The 20,297-nt window shown below is 38.1% G+C and overlaps 1 protein-coding gene across 2 annotated transcripts; it reads right to left on the reverse strand.

The window, feature by feature from the left end:
- Positions 1 to 528: 528 nt before the first annotated feature.
- snx19a (sorting nexin 19a) lies at positions 529 to 20,163 on the reverse strand. 2 transcript variants are annotated; one of them, XM_042724075.1, is made up of 12 exons: positions 19,412 to 20,163; positions 17,515 to 19,097; positions 17,215 to 17,353; positions 16,319 to 16,419; positions 16,097 to 16,213; positions 15,911 to 15,999; positions 15,731 to 15,824; positions 15,149 to 15,293; positions 14,751 to 14,874; positions 1,714 to 1,898; positions 1,435 to 1,522; positions 529 to 1,321 (listed from the first exon to the last, which is right to left on the reverse strand). In XM_042724075.1, exons 2-12 carry the CDS (start codon positions 19,057 to 19,059, stop codon positions 1,192 to 1,194), a joined length of 2,757 nt encoding a protein of 918 aa, XP_042580009.1. In that variant the 5' UTR covers positions 19,060 to 19,097; positions 19,412 to 20,163; the 3' UTR covers positions 529 to 1,191. The 2 variants fall into 2 exon arrangements, with proteins under 2 accessions (XP_042580009.1, XP_042580010.1); XM_042724076.1 differs by having other exon boundaries at positions 16,175 to 16,213; positions 17,515 to 20,163.
- Between the last annotated feature and the right edge of the window lie 134 nt (positions 20,164 to 20,297).

Raw genomic sequence — 20,297 nt, forward strand, 5'->3', positions numbered from 1 at the left:
TGAATAAAGGTATTCATTTCTTAAAATAACAAACAAATAAATAAAATGACCATTCTCAAACTTTCGAAAGGCAGCGTATACAAAAACTGCTAAATTATTATTCCATGCAAGTGAATACTTTCAATACTAAGACTTTTAGACTTTTTGTTCACTTCAAAGAGTCACAGGGAGGACAAAAATACCTAAACAACCAGATTGCCAAGAAGGGATTTTCACTGATCCCTTTTAATGTTTTGTCTAAAACCACACAGAGCAGAGACTACAAATTAAACAATTAAAAATAGGTCTATTCCCAGCAATGATAATTCTTATATTTGACAAATGCTAATGTCCATGAAGAATTTGAGCCCTTTAGTGGTTTCTCAGACAGGAAATATTGGAAAATGTGTGCTGATGTGTATCTGCTATAATAAAAATAAAAATACTGTGATCTACAGTATAAAGATTCAACTGCAGTATGAGGTTCGGACAAAAAAATAAGGCTCAGAGAAAGAACAAGAGATTAAAAAAAAGAACATAATAAAGGTGTTTAGTTTTTCTTTTGGGTATTTTATGTAGAACTGTCATCGATTTCAGAAGAAAGTATAAACATAACATTTTAAATACATTTCTTTAAAACATTAAATTGAAATTGAATATTACTTTCCTTTCTCCTATTTACATTGACCTTAGGGTAGCATTGTATTTAATTTTTGACAGTAATAAAATCGAGGCTGTGAGAGATAGAAATACAGTGCATTCAACTGATTGTCCTGACAACATACCCATTGTTCCGCTGATGATAGAAAATAACTTGTATTTTGACAATGTAAGGTGCATACTCTATGAATGTACTACAATTAGATTTAAGAGCTTATTTGAGTGGTCTCCAAGGACTTTGATGTGAAATGAAGTTCACTTGAAAGTTAGTCTGAATAGAAAATATTCAGTATTCAAAGACCACACATTAAGTGTAAGTTTAGGGTAAGTTTAAGTTCAAAATGGTGCCTTGAGCCTTATTTTGAACTTCTACTCCAAACCCATTTGAAAGAGACAGCGAGTTAGAAAGTCATATAGAAACTGAGAGACAAAAACAGCTGTCTACAAGCCAGCCAAACTGATAAGCCAGACTGATAAAAACACAACCAAATGTCTTAATCTCAAAACCACTGCACTAGTTATGAAAGAGGGAAGAAAAGAAACATAGTGTCTTTAGGCGGATGATGGTGTTCTCTCTACATCCCCAGGGAGACTCTGAAGTAAAGACCTCTGGAACGTCTCCTCAGAAAATTCTGGAACAAGGAACTCCAGCAGCAGGTCAAAAATACAGTAAACCAAGTGCCTGAATGGCCCCATACAAAACAACACAAGTGTTAATTGTCAATACAGTAGTTTATACAGTATAGCAACAAGAGACATCATTGAAGATTATTTTATGGATTTAGAATATATAACCTGTTAATACTGGGGTCCTGTAGAGATTCCAGCACATGCTCCCACACCAGCCTGCATTTCTCAGAGCCAAGTATGTCTGTAATTAACTCTACAATTCACACAAAACACAAACAACTATTTTATGTCAGTGCTTGCGATGAAAGCTCTTGATGAACCAGTGACAACGGTAGGTACGATGTGACTGTGTCAAATATGTCTAAATGGGAATGAAGGCAATCCAGCTCATTCATTCTGAAGATCTTCCATTCAAGCGGCTGTAATGTTTTGGTATGAACTGACCTGGGAACAGCCGCATGAGGCAGTGCAGGCATTGGAGTCTCGTCTTCTCTCTCTGATCTGGGCTCCTTTCTGGCCGAGGCACCGCAGGCAGCTCACCCCCGGGCCACACTGCATCCTGGAGAACGCGCAGGTAGATCACCCAGCATGGGGCGCTGGTTAGGTGGGCTATACCTATGTCTAACCACCTCGGGGAGACAAAAAAAAGAGAATAGACCTTAGGATTTTGAGGAGTTTTCAAAAAAAAAAAAACTTCTTGATGAAGCATAGAGTACCATTCTAAGGAAGCTTAAGTAGCTTGAAGTGATTCATGTATAAAATTATGTAAAAGTTTAACTCACTTAACTTTAAATGACTCTTATGATCAAAAACATACAGTGTAACCAGTGTAGCCTGATTCCCAACAAACAAATAATTCAATTTATTACTCTTGTGAGCCAGTCATTTGAAGTGAATGAAAAACAGTGCATGAACAGTGTAGCCCGTCACAAGCAAATGACTCTTATGAACCAGTTCTTTTTTAGTGATTCAAAAACATACAGCATAACCAATATAGCTCAATTCCCAAAATAAGTGATGCTTAATAGCAGGTTCTTTTTAGTGAATCAAAAACATAATAACTGAATACCAAAATGTATAGGAATTGAATCAAAACATTGAACAAAAATTAGAGCTTGTAAATCGCAATCTATAGGGAAATCTGTATCAATTGTCAGCCCCAGTGTGGCCATAACTAAAAAAAAAAAAATTAAAATCTTATGTAACAGATAAAATCTGTTATAAAATAACATATGCAGTTCAAGTCAAAGTTTTTACAAAGACTTCAGCACCTACACTCCTCCAGTCTAAAATGTGATACATGTGTCTCGAATGTCAACTGCTCTGGACTACAACCTATTCATTGTCACTCCAGCAGGGCCCTGTCATCACCTCTATCTTTATCCTGTGTTACTTTCTTTGAAATCTCAAGGCTAATATTATGCACATTAAGCCTCACCACTAAAACAGATCTGCACACTTGAAAATCAAGCAAAGGAAACAAAATAAACTCCACAAGTGCATGAGACTTAGAAAGCATTAGGTCAGGAGGGGCCAGTGTTCTACTAACAGCTGGCTGAACATATCTCTTTATTTTTCCATTCCTCTGCCATGTGGCGCACGTGTTCCTTGAGCTCTTTGCATGTCATCTGTGTGATTGACAGTGGGGAGCTAAACCGGTCTCCAGGGTTGCGTGCCTCCTCTCCAGATATAGCGGCTAGAATGATGTGTTTACGCTACATACAAACATTCACACAGAAACACTAAAACAGACATACACACACAAACATATTGTAGGAAACTGTAATTCTGAACTAAATACAATTGATATGCATTACTCGAAATACTTTTTTGTGGAAACTACCACACAAACACATATCCTCGTTTCCTCAGTCAAACACACACTTGTGCATGCATAGACACAGACTAAACAAACAGGCATGCTGCACGGTGGAAATAGGTAATCAATGTCAAGACCACAAAAACCTTCCAGTAAAATATGAGGAAACAAATAACATTTTCTTTCCTTGTCATATTATTACTTCATATGTGTAGGCCTACTTTTTATTGCATTATGGTAAGCTATAAAATTAAGGATAACTATGAATAAGACATGACTGTGAAATATATGAAATATACACACACATATATATACACAGTGGGTACGGAAAGTATTCAGACCCCCTTAAATTTTTCACTCTTTGTTATATTGCAGCCATTTGCTAAAACCATAAGTCAGTTTTTTTTTTTTTATTTAATGTAAGCACAGCATATTGTATTGAAAGAAAAGAATTGTTTTGTTTTTTTTTTTTTTATAAAAAAAGAAAAACTAAAATATCACATGGTCCTAAGTATTCAGACCCTTTGCTCAGTATTTAGTAGAAGCACCCTTTTGATCTAATACAGCCATGAGTCTTTTTGGGAAAGATGCAACAATTTTTCACACCTGGATTTAGGGATCCTCTGCCTTTCCTCCTTGCAGATCCTCTCCAGTTCTGTCAGGTTGGATGGTAAACGTTGGTGGACAGCCATTTTCAGGTCTCTCCAGAGATGCTCAATTGGGTTTAAGTCAGGGCTCTGGCTGGGCCATTCAAAAACAGTCACGGAGTTCTTGTGAAGCCACTCCTTCGTTATTTTAGCTGTGTGCTTAGGGTCATTGTCTTGTTGGAAGGTGAACCTTCGGCCCAGTCTGAGGTCCTGAGCACTCTGGAGAAGGTTTTAGTCCAGGATATCTATGTACTTGGCCGCATTCATCTTTCCCTCGATTGCAACCAGTCGTCCTGTCCCTGCAGCTGAAAAACACCCCCACAGCATGATGCTGCCACCACCATGCTTCACTGTTGGGACTGTATTGGACAGGTGATGAGCAGTGCTTGGTTTTCTCCACACCTACCGCTTAGAATTAAGGCCAAAAAGTTCTATCTTGGTCTCATCAGACCAGAGAATCTTATTTCTCACCATCTTGGAGTCCTTCAGTTGTTTTTTCATGTGTCTTGCACTGAGGAGAGGCTTCCGTCGGGCCACTCTGCCATAAAGCCCCGACTGGTGGAGGGCTGCAGTAATGGTTTTTTTTTTTGCAGACGTCCACACTCTGCTTGCTTTTTTTTATCTCAAGAAAGTGTGAACTATGGCTACTCACAAATCAGGCAACCACCTGGACCTTATTTACACACGACACTGCACCACTGATCATGTGCTGCAGTGGTTCTCAAACCTGTCCTGAAGTTCCCCCAGCCCTGCACCTTTTGTATGTCTCCATCATCTGTCACACCTGATTCAACTCATCAGCTCATTAGTGGAGACTGCAAGACCTGAAGTGGGTGTGTCAGATATAGGGAGACATACAAAAAGTGCAGCGCTGGGGTTACTTCATGGAGAGGTTTGAGAACCACTGCTCCACTCCACACATCGGATCATTTCCTCCACACTCTTAACCTCAACATGGTTCCTGACACAACACATACCCCTCCACATGTCATCTTTCGACTTAACCTACGCTCACTCTCACCCTCACGGCTATCTGCTATGGTTTCATCTTCACTTCCTCCCCCTAAACAGTTAGCATCTCTTGATGCTAACAGTGCTACTGATATGTTCTGCTCCACTCTTACATCTTGTTTAGACACTGTCTGCCCCTTGTCTTCCAGGCCAGTCTGTACCATCACTTCTGCCCCTTGGCAGTCTGATGTTCTTTGCGAACATCGTTTTAAGCGTCAGGGCTGCTGAAAGGGTGTGGCGCAAATCAAAAAATACATGGAAAACAAATTTAATTTAAATATTTTTCTTATCTTGCTGATCCGAAAAATGATCCGATCCTTGGGACGAAAACCATAATGTGATCTGAACCATGAGATTTGTGATCCGTTGAACCACTAACATACATACATACATACATACATACATACATATATATATATATATATTAGATATCTATATATAGATATATATATATATATATATATACACATACATACAGGTCATTCTCAAAAAAATTTGCATATTGTGAAAAAGTTCATTATTTTCCATAATGTAATGATAAAAATTAAACTTTCATATATTTTAGATTCATTGCACACCAACTGAAATATTTCAGGTCTTTTATTGTTTTAATACTGATGATTTTGGCATACAGCTCATGAAAACCCAAAATTCCTATCTCAAAATATTAGCATATCATGAAAAGGTTCTCTAAATGAGCTATTAACCTAATCATCTGAATCAACTAATTAACTCTAAACACCTGCAAAAGATTCCTGAGGCTTTTTAAAACTCCCAGCCTGGTTCATTACTCAAAACTGCAATCATGGGTAAGACTGCCGACCTGACTGCTGTCCAGAAGGCCATCATTGACACCCTCAAGCGAGAGGGTAAGACACAGAAAAGAAATTTATGAACGAATAGGCTGTTCCCAGAGTGCTGTATCAAGGCACCTCAGTGGGAAGTCTCTGGGAAGGAAAAAGTGTGGCAAAAAAACGCTGGCACAACGAGAAGAGGTGTGACCAGGGACCCTGAGGAAGATTGTGGAGAAGGACCGATTCCAGACCTTGGGGGACCTGCGGAAGCAGTGGACTGAGTCTGGAGTAGAAACATCCAGTGCCACTGTGCACAGGCGTGTGCAGGAAATGGGCTACAGGTGCCGCATTCCCCAGGTCAAGCCACTTTTGAACCAGAAACAGCGGCAGAAGCGCCTGACCTGGGCTACAGAGAAGTGGTCCAAAGTGGTCAGTGGTCCAAAGTACTTTTTTCGGATGAAAGCAAATTTTGCATGTCATTCGGAAATCAAGGTGCCTGGTGTCTGGAGTCTGGAGGAAGACTGGGGAGAAGGAAATGCCAAAATGCCTGAAGTCCAGTGTCAAGTACCCACAGTCAGTGATGGTCTGGGGTGCCATGTCAGCTGATGGTGTTGGTCCACTGTGTTTTATCAAGGGCAGGGTCAATGCAGCTAGCTATCAGGAGATTTTGGAGCACTTCATGCTTCCATCTGCTGAAAAGCTTTATGGAGTTGAAGATTTTGTTTTTCAGCATGACCTGGCACCTGCTCACAGTGCCAAAACCACTGGTAAATGGTTTACTGACCATGGTATTACTGCCACTCAATTGGCCTGCCAACTCTCCTGACCTGAACCCCATAGAGAATCTGTGGGATATTGTGAAGAGAAAGTTGAGAGACGCAAGACCCAACACTCTGGATGAGCTTAAGGCCGCTATCGAAGCATCCTGGGCCTCCATAACACCTCAGCAGTGCCACAGGCTGATTGCCTCCATGCCACGCCGCATTGAAGCAGTCATTTCTGCAAAAGGATTCCCGACCAAGTATTGAGTGCATAACTGAACATAATTATTTGAAGGTTGACTTTTTTTGTATTAAAAACACTTTTCTTTTATTGGTCGGATGAAATAATGCTAATTTTTTGAGATAGGAATTTTGGGTTTTCATGAGCTGTATGCCAAAATCATCAGTATTAAAACAATAAAAGACCTGAAATATTTCAGTTGGTGTGCAATGAATCTAAAATATATGAAAGTTTAATTTTTATCATTACATTATGGAAAATAATGAACTTTTATCACAATATGCTAATTTTTTGAGAAGGACCTATATATATATACACACACACACACAGGACAATGAAACCATGAAAGTTTTGCTAACCTGAATGTAAACACTAGGAGACAATTACAGAAAGCAGCTGTTTATGTATAAAAATTGTATAAACGTTTGTGGACATTTAGAATTTCTGCTAATACCTGACTGACAGTGTTTCTGCACTGAATCATATTAAATAACAAATTTTGAGACATGACGTAACATCTGCACAACATCTAACAGCTCCAAATGATCACTTCTTTCACAATAAAAAAGTACTATACTTCAACACAAGTTGCAAAATATGACATTATGCATGACTTTCTCTACTTCCCACATTGTGTTCTTAATCCACATTGCATTCTTTAACCTTGTCTCCCTTAAAAAGCAATGTTTTATTGATTTTGATTCTCATCACACAGTCTTCTGCCAAGACATAAAAGAAAATATGGCGAGGCATTAGTTCAGATAACACAAAAACCATAAAAGCACTGGGTTATACAACAATATTTTCTAGTACAAGTATACATAGAAAAATAATCAAATCTGACCCCTTGACAGACAGGTTTTTATCTAACAATCTCTGTGTCCATGTGTATGTGTGTGTGTGTGAACAAGAAACGGACAGAACGAGAAAGGAAAAAGGAAAAGAGAAAACAAAAAAAACACAGGTTCAGAAGAGAAACTCTGTCCCAACCAATCACTTTAAAACCACCGCACACACTTCCACGTCCTTACTGAAGTTTATCTCATTCAGTTATAAGTCAAAATATATCACAGTTTCCACAAAATTCTAAGCAGCACAACTGTTTTCAACAATGATAATAAGAAGAAGTATTTTTTTGAGCAGCACATCAGTATATTAGACTGATTTCTGAAGGGTCATGTGATAAACAGTGTTGGGGGTAACGCATTACCTTAGTAACTCGAGTTACGTAATCCGATTACTTTTTTCAAGTAACTAGTAAAGTAACGCATTACTTTTAAATTTACAAGAAAATATCTGAGTAACTTTTTTCAAACAAGTAACTCGTTACTTTGTTTTTCCATTTATTGAGAGACAAGTCGCCCGTCCCCATACTGAGAGAAGATACTAGATACTAATAGATACTAATAAGCAAAAATGACTTTAGATAAGCTAACAGTTGTGCTTCATTGTTTTTTTTTATTGCTGAAGAGTGTTGAACCTTCTTCTCCTGTGTGCTACTGTACATTTTGTTCGGGCATGAGTTTACTTTTCCTTCAGCCTGAGGTTTATTCATCACACTTCTTGGTGTGAAAGGGCTTTTACATTTGCTATAAATAGAACTTCTTATATTAAAAACAATCAAGCCCTGCTCATATTTAAAAAGTAACGCAAAAGTAACGTAATGCATTACTTTCCATAAAAAGTAACTAAGTAACGTAATTAGTTACTTTTTTGGGGAGTAACGCAATATTGTAATGCATTACTTTTAAAAGTAACTTTCCCCAACACTGGTGATAAATAAATAAATACTATCAGTACGGTCAGCAATACCATAATTGCACACTTGTGCAAAGGACAATAGTGTAAATGAAACAGAATGATGGTGCATGCAGGACAATTGTCCCATAGTTCAGGTGTATTTTGTTACATCCTGTGCAATGTTTTTACTTCTCCACTGACTGAAGAATAAAGACAGCTGACAGAGCCACTGATCTGATTTGATTTAGCTACCTGTCAGACCCAATCAGACGATTTTTCAGATCACCTAACAAAAAGGCAAATGTCTGGCTAAAATAAAAAGACAGCTGTCTGAAAAATGGCAAACTCTATGCTAAGTTAATTATTTATTTTGGGAACAAAGGAAGTAGTAGTCTGTACTCTGACTTTATAAGTCAAACCTAAGACATCTACTACATAACCACTGATGTTAAGACGTAGACCTTAATGGTGTGTGCTGCCCCCTTGTGGTACAAACTAATGCAATATGCTGATGGTCAACCGAGTGCATATGAATGTCCATGTTTCTGCTGTTTGATGTCTCCTGACATATTTTATAAAAATACATAAGAAAAATGCACAACACTAGGCTGAAGAGCATCTAGGGTTTTTTTAGAGTAGGGTTTAAGTGAATGTATTTTTGACATTTATACCACTTGCAGAATGATTAGCATCAGACCACAGAATGATCTTCATTTTCTTGAGTATGTGTGAATCTACCAGGACCTGCTCATTTGACCTGGGATTTTACAGTTACTGTGTAAGTGAGTTCATGCAGTAAGTCATCTACATCTGTTCAAAATTATTTCCAGCAAATCTGGAAAGTGTCAGCTAAGAAAGGTCAGCCAACAGTGGTCTAATACTATTAAGTGAAGAAATCTTGTCATAACGGAAAAAACAAGTTTTTTTAATGCAAATTGTTTAGAAAGGGGCATCAATTTCAGTACAACACAAGCTCTCTGGAACCCCAAATACGTTCAGATCTTCTCTTTACAACTGAATCGATGATTTATACTACTAGACACACACACGATGGAGTTCTCGGAATTAGGTTTAATTAATTGGCATAATGCAACATGAAAACAGAATGAAAACATCAGAACAGATGATTTCCACACACACAGACCAAAAGGACTAAACAGTATTCAGCCAAGATGCTCTAGTGGTGACATGAGGTCTGCTGCAGAAATATACAACCCACTGTGGTGTTTATGCCACCACATTTAATGGGCATCTCCAAATCCAGCGACTGGACGAAACAGGATCTAGTCAGCACTGAAATCAAAAAGGCCAGTGCATCCTAACCCAGTGACTTCATAGTAATGTCAGTGTACACATCAAGAACATTCCCGGCCCACGTTTGGTTTACATTTCCAGTGGGACATTTTATTCTTGGACAGCAGCACCCCGCTGACAAAAGACTGGAGCAGTTTGTTCGTCTGGGGCATTAATGCTGGTTTATAAGTGCAAAATGTGGCCTGTGTGGGCATTTGTTTGTAGGCCGGTAAACTGCACAGTATATACTACAAAACATGGAATTTCAACTGGAAGTACAAGCCTTTACCTTTTGGGGTTGTGCACTGGCTAAAATAAGGCTAGTGATAAAAATCCACAATTGCAAGGTATGAAGCCCAGCTGTGACATATAAAGCCTTACTGGGAGATGTAAAGTCATTTATGAAAAACTGTCAAATATTCTGATTTCTGAAACAAACAGTCTTTTATAGGTTTTACACCAACAACAACTTTATCAACAAACTATCAGCCATCAATGCCGGCATGAAACTGCAGTACCAACAGACCTTTTCTTCTGTATTGTGACATAGACATGAATAAAAAAGGAAGAAAATGTAGGACAAGAAACAGTTGTTGATTAGCAGCAAGCTGGTTGAATGCGAGCTCACAGTCAATTGTAAGAAAGAAGTGGAGTTCAAATTACTACATTTTGATTAGAAATGACAAGGTCAAAAAATTAAATATGCACAGTTAAATATGCAATAGCATGCATAAAGAAAACAGATATGGTTAATATTTAGTTCATGCTGACAGGCATTTAATGCCATGTCACTTGCAATTATGTTTCCTTCTCAAATAATCATGTATATACCTGTATTAATCTAACATTCCAGTAAGTCAGAGACTGAGATCAGTGTCTTTTTTGTATGTCAGCACTCTTCTACAGTACATGTGCAAAGCATGAAGAGTGTGTGCTGAAGCCAAGGCACACCGCACACATTGAGCACACACAGAAGGAAGCAAATGGACCAAAACCATTACAAAATAACCCTGTTTGAAGATGTTCCATCCCCAGTGATGCCAATACAGTACATGCTTTGAACCACAGAGAGCCATAAGTTCCAAGATTACTGTCCAGCAAAGCACCAGAGAAACTCCCCAGGTCTGGAACAGCCAACAGAAAGCTTTCATGATTATTCATGTTGATCCACTTGAACGAATAGCTGTTGAGGGAGCAATGATTCAGTTTGAAACCAGACAGATAAGACACACTCGCTAACAGTTTGAAAACAGTTAGCCAAACTAAACAAACACATTACTGGCAAATGGTGAAATTGGTCTTCTCACATGATATATGTGAAGCAGACATATGAACAAACTGACCTGAAGCACCTGTGAGCTGGCGATAAGTGTGGAGATATAAAACAGCTATGACTATTTTACAAGGCCAAGATGCTGACATGAAGAAGAGACTGAAGAGGACCTCAGTCTATAATCCCAGTCACACTTTTTAAGTCAAAATCCATCACGGCAAAGCTCCTTAAATGACTGTTAGAGAAAAGGCGAGCATTACCATATGTCTGGCCAACTCTGTCTTGGCTTTCAAGGAGACAGGATGGAGAGGGAAGGTCAGTGAGGCTTGAATATTTGTTGCCTGTTTCCATATTATTAGAAATTTCCGGAACTCCAGGTCCCAATGACATGCTGTGCTGAAGTTTGTACTTGACAGTCAAATGTTTACCAGATGGAGTCAGGAGTGATTGAAGACATGAGTAAAATGGGATATCTAGAACATTTTTTATAACTAATAAATATAAGCATTTTATGTGTTATGGAGAGAACTTAAATTCTAAAAAAAAAAAAAGAAAAAAGGATTGCTGCTTACAATAATTTTATATGGGGGAAAATACAAGTGAAAGAATGCCCTGGAGCTCTAAGGAACTGCATTATTTCATGAACAAATGCAACATTGTTATATATTCAGAGTTTCAAAGAGAACTTCCCTGTCAATCTTCGGCAAAATAGCAAAAGAAAGCACATTTTACCTGAACATGAATTTGATAGATACTGAATGTGATGCAATAAAAAGATGATGTATAGGAAGAGGTGTCTTTATATAAAGAAGGGCTGGTCCTTTGAATGAATAGTTCAAAAAGAAAAACTACTAGTCTGAGTAGTTCGAGTCATGAATTACACAAGCACAAAATCTGAATTCAGGACACTGCATCTGTTTATATTCAAATCCTGTCAATACATTATAGTTTGCAGGTATTCCTATACACACACACAAAAACCAGTACTCAATGACAGGTCAAGCAATCTGAGCAGCTGACCTCTGCATCAACACTTCATACATTTAAAACCCAGCATCTAAACTACACCCCAAATCCAACACCAGAACATTCTGTGCACCTCTTTCACAGGAAGTATTTCTCTAAAACTGCAGCGATCCTAATTATACTTAGTATCATTTGTTGTACTGACCCCAAACCACATGGGCAAAACATGCCAGAGTAATTGCACATGGAGTAGTTAAGACGATGTCATGTGTAAAAAATAGCTTTAGATTCAGCTGACATAAGATGCTGATTTTGGCCACACTAATTAACACCTGTCCTGTTCTGGTGATGTCATACAGACAAGGGCAGCATCAACTGTCACATCATTTAACAGACATAAGACCCATCCTAATATAACCTTCCAGAAAAACAAGTTTGGCTTATGTGTATCGCGTTTTAATAAGGGCGAGGTCAAAATTCTAACTTTATCCCAAACCTAAATACGGCAATGCAAGAAACACATGCTCAAAGTGACCAGACAAGGCCTCAAGGAGAATTGCAGACACATGGTCTACTTATTTAATGAAGCACTAAAATCTGAGCATATATTATCTTACAAAACCAAGGAATGGCTAGCTAATCTGCATGCATTTTTTGTGTGTGTGTGTTTTTCTGCTTCTGTTTGAGATTACTGCATTTATATTTATGCATTCGCTAGGCACTTTTATTCAAATATTGGATTCAAGGAGATATATATTTTTCTCAGATCATGCATTTTTTCAGGAATTGAACCCACTACTTGCAGTATTTAATCATATAAAATGACAAAGTAATGGAGTGTGTTCACATGCACAGTCTTACATCGTTTATACTTAACCAGAAAAGTCATTATATTGTTCTTGTATCAAATAAAGCTTTTGAACTGTAGCAAAAACCAACAGGCAGAAGGTGTTTGCATGAGAAAATTTTGATGACAAAAAACTGGTAACACTTTACTTGAAGCCTTTAAATGGATTATTAATTTATTGATAATTATCAATGCCTGTAATGCACCTTATAATGCATTGTATGATCGCATGAATATTTGTAATACATTATAATACTTATCCATTCATTGTTACACTTTACAAAATTATAATGCATTTAAACCAATTTCAGATGTAACAAGGAATCTGGAGATTTATAATTCCTTTTAATTTTGTTTACAACTATTTATGAAAATATAGCTTACTCATTACAGTATGTGTTATGAATACCCTTACTGTATTATACATTAGGGCATCAAGTAAAGTGTATCCTAACAATTTCACAATCTTGCAGTAATGTCTATATTTTGATACTATACTTGTTAAACCAATGAACAACCTTTCTCTGACTACTCAGAGAGAAACAAATAAAACATCATTTTGATCTATTGTAGCTGAAGTTGTGTTGGAAAACATAGGCCTGCTGAAAGCACTGATGGAGGTTTATTTCACTGTGCGTGCAACAAATATTAACACTGGCACGAGGAGTGAGGTACTCTGGGGAAGCGACAGCACATGCTGTAAAAATGCTGTAATCCTCGGGAGGAAGACATGAGCTCACAGGAAGTGTGAACACACCCACATGCATTGTTATGATTCTTCCTTTTGGAGTAAGAAACACCATCAAGTTCAACAGGTGATCAGATAATACAGATTACCAGCTGGCAGCGTTATAGTCTCAGGAAATTTACTTGCCTATTCTCGCTGGGCCATTGAGTACAAAAAGACTATTTTAAAGTCAACGCCCATTTATCAAACATAACCACCTGTGTACTTTTTTTAAACTTGTGTAGACCAGATAACAATCTGTTACCGTACATGAGACAGCTTGTAGGGTGCTGAGATTGTTGCATTATCTACAGTAAATAACAATCATTAAACTAAAGGACTCATTAATCTTAGGACCATACAACAAACCTGGGACAACGGCCTGTGAGGTCTTTTCACAACATGCTGTTATTTTTTCGCCATCACTTCTCTAACTGCTTATGACAGCTTACATATGTCTGGCCCACACAAATGACGCAAGCCTCTTGAACCAGATGCAATCCTGTTCAATAGCTCGCTGGCCGGTTATCAGCCAGCCCTGCTGCGGTCCAATCACCTTCCTGCACTTCGCCGCTCATTTACTTCTAATTGGGTGGAACGCAGCACATGCACGAGAAGCTCTGCTTTCCGTGCTTCTAAAAAATTATTTTCCTTTAAAGTCTGATGGAGACTTGTGCAAAGGAAAGACTGGACAACCATTAATGACCAGCCTCACCCAAAACAAGTGTTCATTTTTGAATATAATTACATGCCGATTTGCATAATATTAAACATAACTTTAACATGACCCTGCTGTTGTTCCTTTTATTATTTTTTCTCATAGAATAGTTCAGCAAGGGTCTTGTGAAATAAAATTCAGCTTGAAAAGGGATTATATCCTTGAAAGAATTTCATAGTAGGTCACCACAATGTCACTTAAACAGACTTGTCTCCAAAGCAAGCATGATGGGATAGAGTAATGTCAGGTTTATAACATTACAACATTCAGTGTCTTGATTTTGCTTTGAGCCATGTACAAAATCTAATGCGTTTTAATGCACAAAATGCACAATATTATTCAAATTTAACAAAATACTGTTTAAAGGGACAGTCCACCAAAAAATGAAAATTCTGTCATCATTTGTTCAGCGTAATGTCTTTCCAAACCTGTATAACTTTCCTCCTTCTGTGGAACATAACAGAAGCTATTTTAAAGAATGTTTGTAACCAAATAGTTTCGGTTAATATACAATGAACCCAAAACCGTTGGAACAACATGAGGAAATGCTGACAGAATTTTCATTTTTGGAAATCTGAACAACATGGCAAGCAAAGTGATTAGTGTATATACACACAGGGAGGACTATAATGACTGCACCTCACCTTTCAATAAAAGTGCCAAAGAGCAGTCTGATGGTTTTCTGGATATTTTCTGTACACAGCCAGCTCCACTGGTTCTTCATCAGCAAACACAAGATATTCAGAGCGATATCTGCCAGGGCAGTGTCTGCACCATCACAAGCACACAGCAGTTTGAAACATCAAAATTTGGCTGTGTAAAGTTTGGGTTAGATTGCATCAGATAAATGCTTTGATTTCAAATAAAATAATTAAAACTATAACAAGTTGTAGTTCATCAACACTATACTGCCCTCTCCAGTTTGATCGGGTGTACAACAAGTTCCATGTCACATTATCCCAGACAATTCCAATGTGCATTTGAATACTTAAATAACAGTTTCAAGCTCTGGCTTTTAAAGTTTAAAACTTAGTTGATCTACCTGCTCCTCTTCCTCTTTTTTCTACAGATCTCTGCTCTCTCATGTGTCCTCCTCCTGCATAACGACTCTTGACACCCCCATCCACCTGCTTCTCCTGTTCCTCCACAAACCCCTCCAGATCTGACAAGGAGAAACCTTGAAGAACCTACAGAAAGAGATGAAAAGAGATGCATTTGCCATTAACACACAGAGAATCCAATAAGAGCCAGTTACTGGGAGTACGTAATCAGGTTTCAAGGGTACTTCACTGACTAGATCTGAATAATGACACTATTGTCTTGCCACAGCTGCTTTACAGCAGAAAGTCAGAGCAAGTCTGCAGACTTTGGCCTTTCAGAGTTGACAGGTTCCACAGAAAAGCACATAGTGTAATGTTGGGCACAAGCTTTGATTTTTTTTTTTTTTTTGTAGCTTCAATGGGTGGACATCACACGTTTGATATTTTGAGCAAAAAGGTAAAAACCCTGCCATTCTCAAAACAATACATCAATATTACATTAATTATATCTGTTCATGTTCAGGTTGCATGGACAGATTGCAAACTACTATTTATGTGGCTTTTGCATGATATTAAAGACTCACTGAGCAGCGTTCACTGAAAGAGTACGTCACTTTAGGTTGCAGGCTTGGAACGTTAAGAGTAGGAGCTATTTTACTGGAGAATCTCAGACGGGGTCTGAAACATGAAAGGGCAGTTTGTGAAATTAAAAACAACAGGAATACTGTCTTGACTTCTGTCATCTAAGTCACATATATTCTAACTTTCTTTGTGGGTCTCCTTCATCTGTGGGGCTCTGGGGTTCTGAGCGTGGAAATGCAGTCTTCAGAGTGTCCACTATGTTCTCCACCATCTGTTTATATGGGAAACATGTCGTACAGACAAACAGGCAAAACAAACAGAAATGTCACACTAAAAGTACAGTATGTCATGTCCCATGATAAAGTGACCTTGTCTATGCGTGAACTTGATGGCTTTTTCTGGAAAGCTGCTGTGGCATCAGTGTTGAGGGCAAGAAATTCATGCACCTCCTCACTGTTAGCTGCCTCTGGGATGGTGCACAGTTTCTGCAGGAGTCGAAAAGGAAGTTTGAGAGAGAATAATTCTACGGTTTTTCATAAAAGTCACAGTTCATCTGCCCAAAGTTTTATCAGTGAAAATAAATTTCTTACCCTGAGGAATGATTCCAGTTGGCTTTTCCTGGCTTCCACTTTGTCTGTGTCTAGGTTGCTGAAGGGAAGGTCTGGGAAGAGTTTCCTTGGTCCTTTGACATCTTAAATGTGAGCACACATTTTTAATATGGATCAGAGTCAAGATGATGCACCTAACTGTCAACATGACATCTTTGGTTATGACTATTTATAGTTACAGTTACAATCTCAGTACAGCAAGTATGGATATTAAATATTTACATTAACAAGATTTGTTGTTCAAAAGGTTTGAGACTTCAGTCTACTGCCCTGATGACAAGCTAAAACTACAAAAATAACAACAGTAATATCAGGAAAAAAAGAAAGAATATATATATATATATATATATATATATATATATATATATATATATATATATATATATATATATATATATATATATATATATATACACACACACACACAAACACACACACACACACACACACATTTATATATTTGAATATTTTACAATGTAATTAATTCCTGTGATGGCAAAGCAGCCATTACTTCAGTCTTCACTGTCACATGATCTTTCAGAAATCATGATTCTTATATGCTGAGAAAACAATTGCTCAGGAAATAATTCTTATTATTATCAAAGTTAATAACAGTTGTGCTACTTAATATCTTTGTGGAAACCATTATACATTCAATTTCTTGCAGGATTCTTTAATGAAAAGAAATTTCAAAAGAACAGCAAAATAATCTTAATGACCCCAAACGTTTGAAAGGTAGTGTATATTACTTTTTACTATGCAATTCTTAAAACCTGTACTAATTAGGTCCAATACTATATAGTCCAATATAAAATGTGTTTATGTTTAATATTATGTGACTCAATAGCTTATGTTATTGTCGTTTAAAAATGTCTTACTTTTGATCACCTTCCTGAGATCCGGCCTTTCCTCCAAACGGGTCTGCAGACTGAGGAACTCACTGTAGCGCCGGTTCACCATATGATATACAACAGGCTGATCAGACTTTGAACTCTCTGAATCTCCAGCAGTTTCATACTACGAACCCACACAAAACACAATTAATCAATACTGAATTAGAAAAACAGGTAAAGAAAATTCATTTTCATGTATTGCACTGATTCCAAATTATGTTCCAAATTAAATGCAATAAAGGAAAAGTCTTCCTGTAATTTCTGACATGTTTCTGAGAATCTCACCTTTATAGTGTAAAGAGTATAAGGATAAGTGCTATTGCTTCTTTGCTCCTTGGCTGTGCTTGTACCAGTGATTTGCAAGTTCTGAATAGTTACCAGTCCCTCTAGATTTCCCAAGTTATCGAAAACTAACGAGTCCAGACCAAGGCTTCTGGGGATGGAGTTTGATGTGCAAGTCAGGGGTTGGACTGGACACTCTTCCACTGTACTCTCCGGTGATGGAGGCTCTGAAATGTTCACATTTTGCCTGAAACACTTCCCCAAAAGACCCAACGTGTCTTCCTCCAGACAAACCAAGCCACAAAAGTCTGAAGGAGACATGCAGTCGCAGAAGTTCTCATCATCTGAGTCAGTTCGTTTCAAAGACTCACTAGATATCTTTCTCTCATTTGAAGAGGGGGAATCCAGGTCGTAGTCAGTGTGTCTATAGAGGCGGCTGGTGCGGTAAGGAGATCTGAGCAGTTCGGCTGTACTTTGGGTCATTCTTTCTGGAAAAAGAATGCTGGAACTTCTCCTCCCTTGTACATTTTCATCAGAGGACCACTGACTCTGGAAACTTGTTTCAGATGAATCATGAAGGGGGGCTGTGGATTCAGACCAAGCTGTCTGCATGCTGGAGGTTTCAGGACAGTTGAAAGTAATTGGGGAGTCACAATCCCAGAAGCTGCCAACAGATTCTTCTTCGTCTTCTGGAGATGTGTGCTGTGGGGTTGGTGCTTCTTTGTCAGTGGATTGGGTGAACACATCTACAATGGTCTGGTTTAACCAATCTGGATTAGATATTCTTGCCACAAGGGGCAGAACAACATTGCATGTGATGAGCTCTCCCACCATGTACCGGCCTGTTCTTGTTTCCAAGTGAGATTTAGGAATAAGGACGTGCATGAGGAGATCTACCAGTGCTCTGGTGTAGCAGAGCTGGTTAGCTGGGCCAGTCAATGCAGGGTGAGGCAAATCAACTCTACTGTACAATCTCCATAGTTTTTGTGAGCTTGAAAAGGTTTGGTCAGACTCTTCTTGCAGTGTGCGTTGGAGTTCCTTGGCTTGGCTAAAGCTCTGCAGATGGCATCCGCAAAGCTCTAGAACCCTCTGGGCCAGCGCTCTCCGGTCCACCTGCTTCGCCCTACTCTTCAATTTAGCTGCCGCCTCCAGCATGGCATCCCTCACCTCCCATTCAAACTCATCCCCTCCTTTAGAAACAGAACTGCAGTACCAGGATGACACAAAGTCCCGCACAGCCTTGTCAACAGCACTCTGAATCTCCCAATCCAGTCTTTGTTCACTCTCTGAGGTAGTGTGAACTTCAGGGGACTGACGCAGTGGCAGAAAGTGCTCCAAATGAAGGAGGCTGTTGGCATCCAAAGCGACACGAGATCCCAGCCATCCACCCAGCACGACCAACAGACTGGTGAAGATGCACAGCAGCCACACATTCACCAGAAGATGGAACAGAACTAACCATGCAATCAAAACTACAACTCCAAGAATGCTCCTCTGCCCCAGTAACTCAGAGAAACTCCAAGGATTTGGATTGACAGCACCAGGCATTTTGTCGCATCTGAGATCTTAAATTGGAAAGGGATGGACTGTCGAATAAATCAATTATAATAATTAAATTAAATGTAACATGAGAGGACGTAAAATGTGTTACAAAATAAAATACAAAATGTTACCATCTCAACACCAAGGACAAGCAAGATCATGCTTTTCAGGTAAACATCTCTTTATTGCATATATCGTGTGGCAGATCGTAATGCGTATAAAGTATAATCATTCAAAATAATTGAATATCCTAATACTTAATAATTTAAGTTCCTTGTTTTGCCATTAACTACAGTATTATCATATTTAAGTCTGATATACTCTACGATAGAAAATAATGTTTTTAGGGAAAACTTACTGTTTCAGTGAGTGAGCAAATGAGAGGTCACAGTTCCTGATGATCATTAAATCATCCGTGACTGAATCAATCTTCTTCACTGCACATCGTCAGGCAGGTAAAAGCTGTCTATGAGATGGTCAGTATACCAATATTATCACTTAAATGGTGTTTGCATCGCATGTCGTTTCTATCGACGTTTGTAGTCTGTCTAATCTACTTGACTCTAATCAGATTATCATCTAACAAACTGTCCACAACAGACAAGATTTAAATCGTTAAACCCCGACTGAACAACGCCCTCTACTGCAGCCACTGTGAAGTTCAACAACAATAGCCCTTTCTGAAGTTCCAGGGCCAAAAACATGACTATGCTTTTTTTCTGTTCTATATGTGATAAATGGTAATCAATTAAAACAGTTAGTGAGGAGTTTTATAGCCTATATATATATTTTTTTTTTCTCAAATCTCCATTAAAACGGGACAACATTTCATTCATTTAAACTTAAATTTAAGGTTGGCCTAAAGGAAGAGTCGTTGTAAATTTGAAATAGCCTACTAAATATTTGTAGACGAATTGCTAGTATTATTAATAGGCTATCTTATTTCATTGCTGGAAGCACATAAAACCATTTTAACTGTAAAGTATAACAACAAAAATGTAAGATTATTAAAAAAAAAAAAAAAATCCTAAATGCAATAAAAATAAAACATGCAGGCCTAATGTAGGCTACTATATATGTAGTTTTAAGATTTAAATGTGGTTTGGATTGGGCTATACATTCCCTTCATGCCTCTTTTTTTTCCTCTTTTCTTTTTTTTTTTTACGAGCAACAAAGTGTACATTTGAGGTTTTGAGTGATTAAAGTGACACCACTGAAAATAAATAAATAAATAAACACCAGAG

Source organism: Cyprinus carpio, chromosome B5 (genome assembly GCF_018340385.1).
Source record: "Cyprinus carpio isolate SPL01 chromosome B5, ASM1834038v1, whole genome shotgun sequence".
In the NCBI taxonomy this organism is placed as follows: Eukaryota; Metazoa; Chordata; class Actinopteri; order Cypriniformes; family Cyprinidae; genus Cyprinus; species Cyprinus carpio.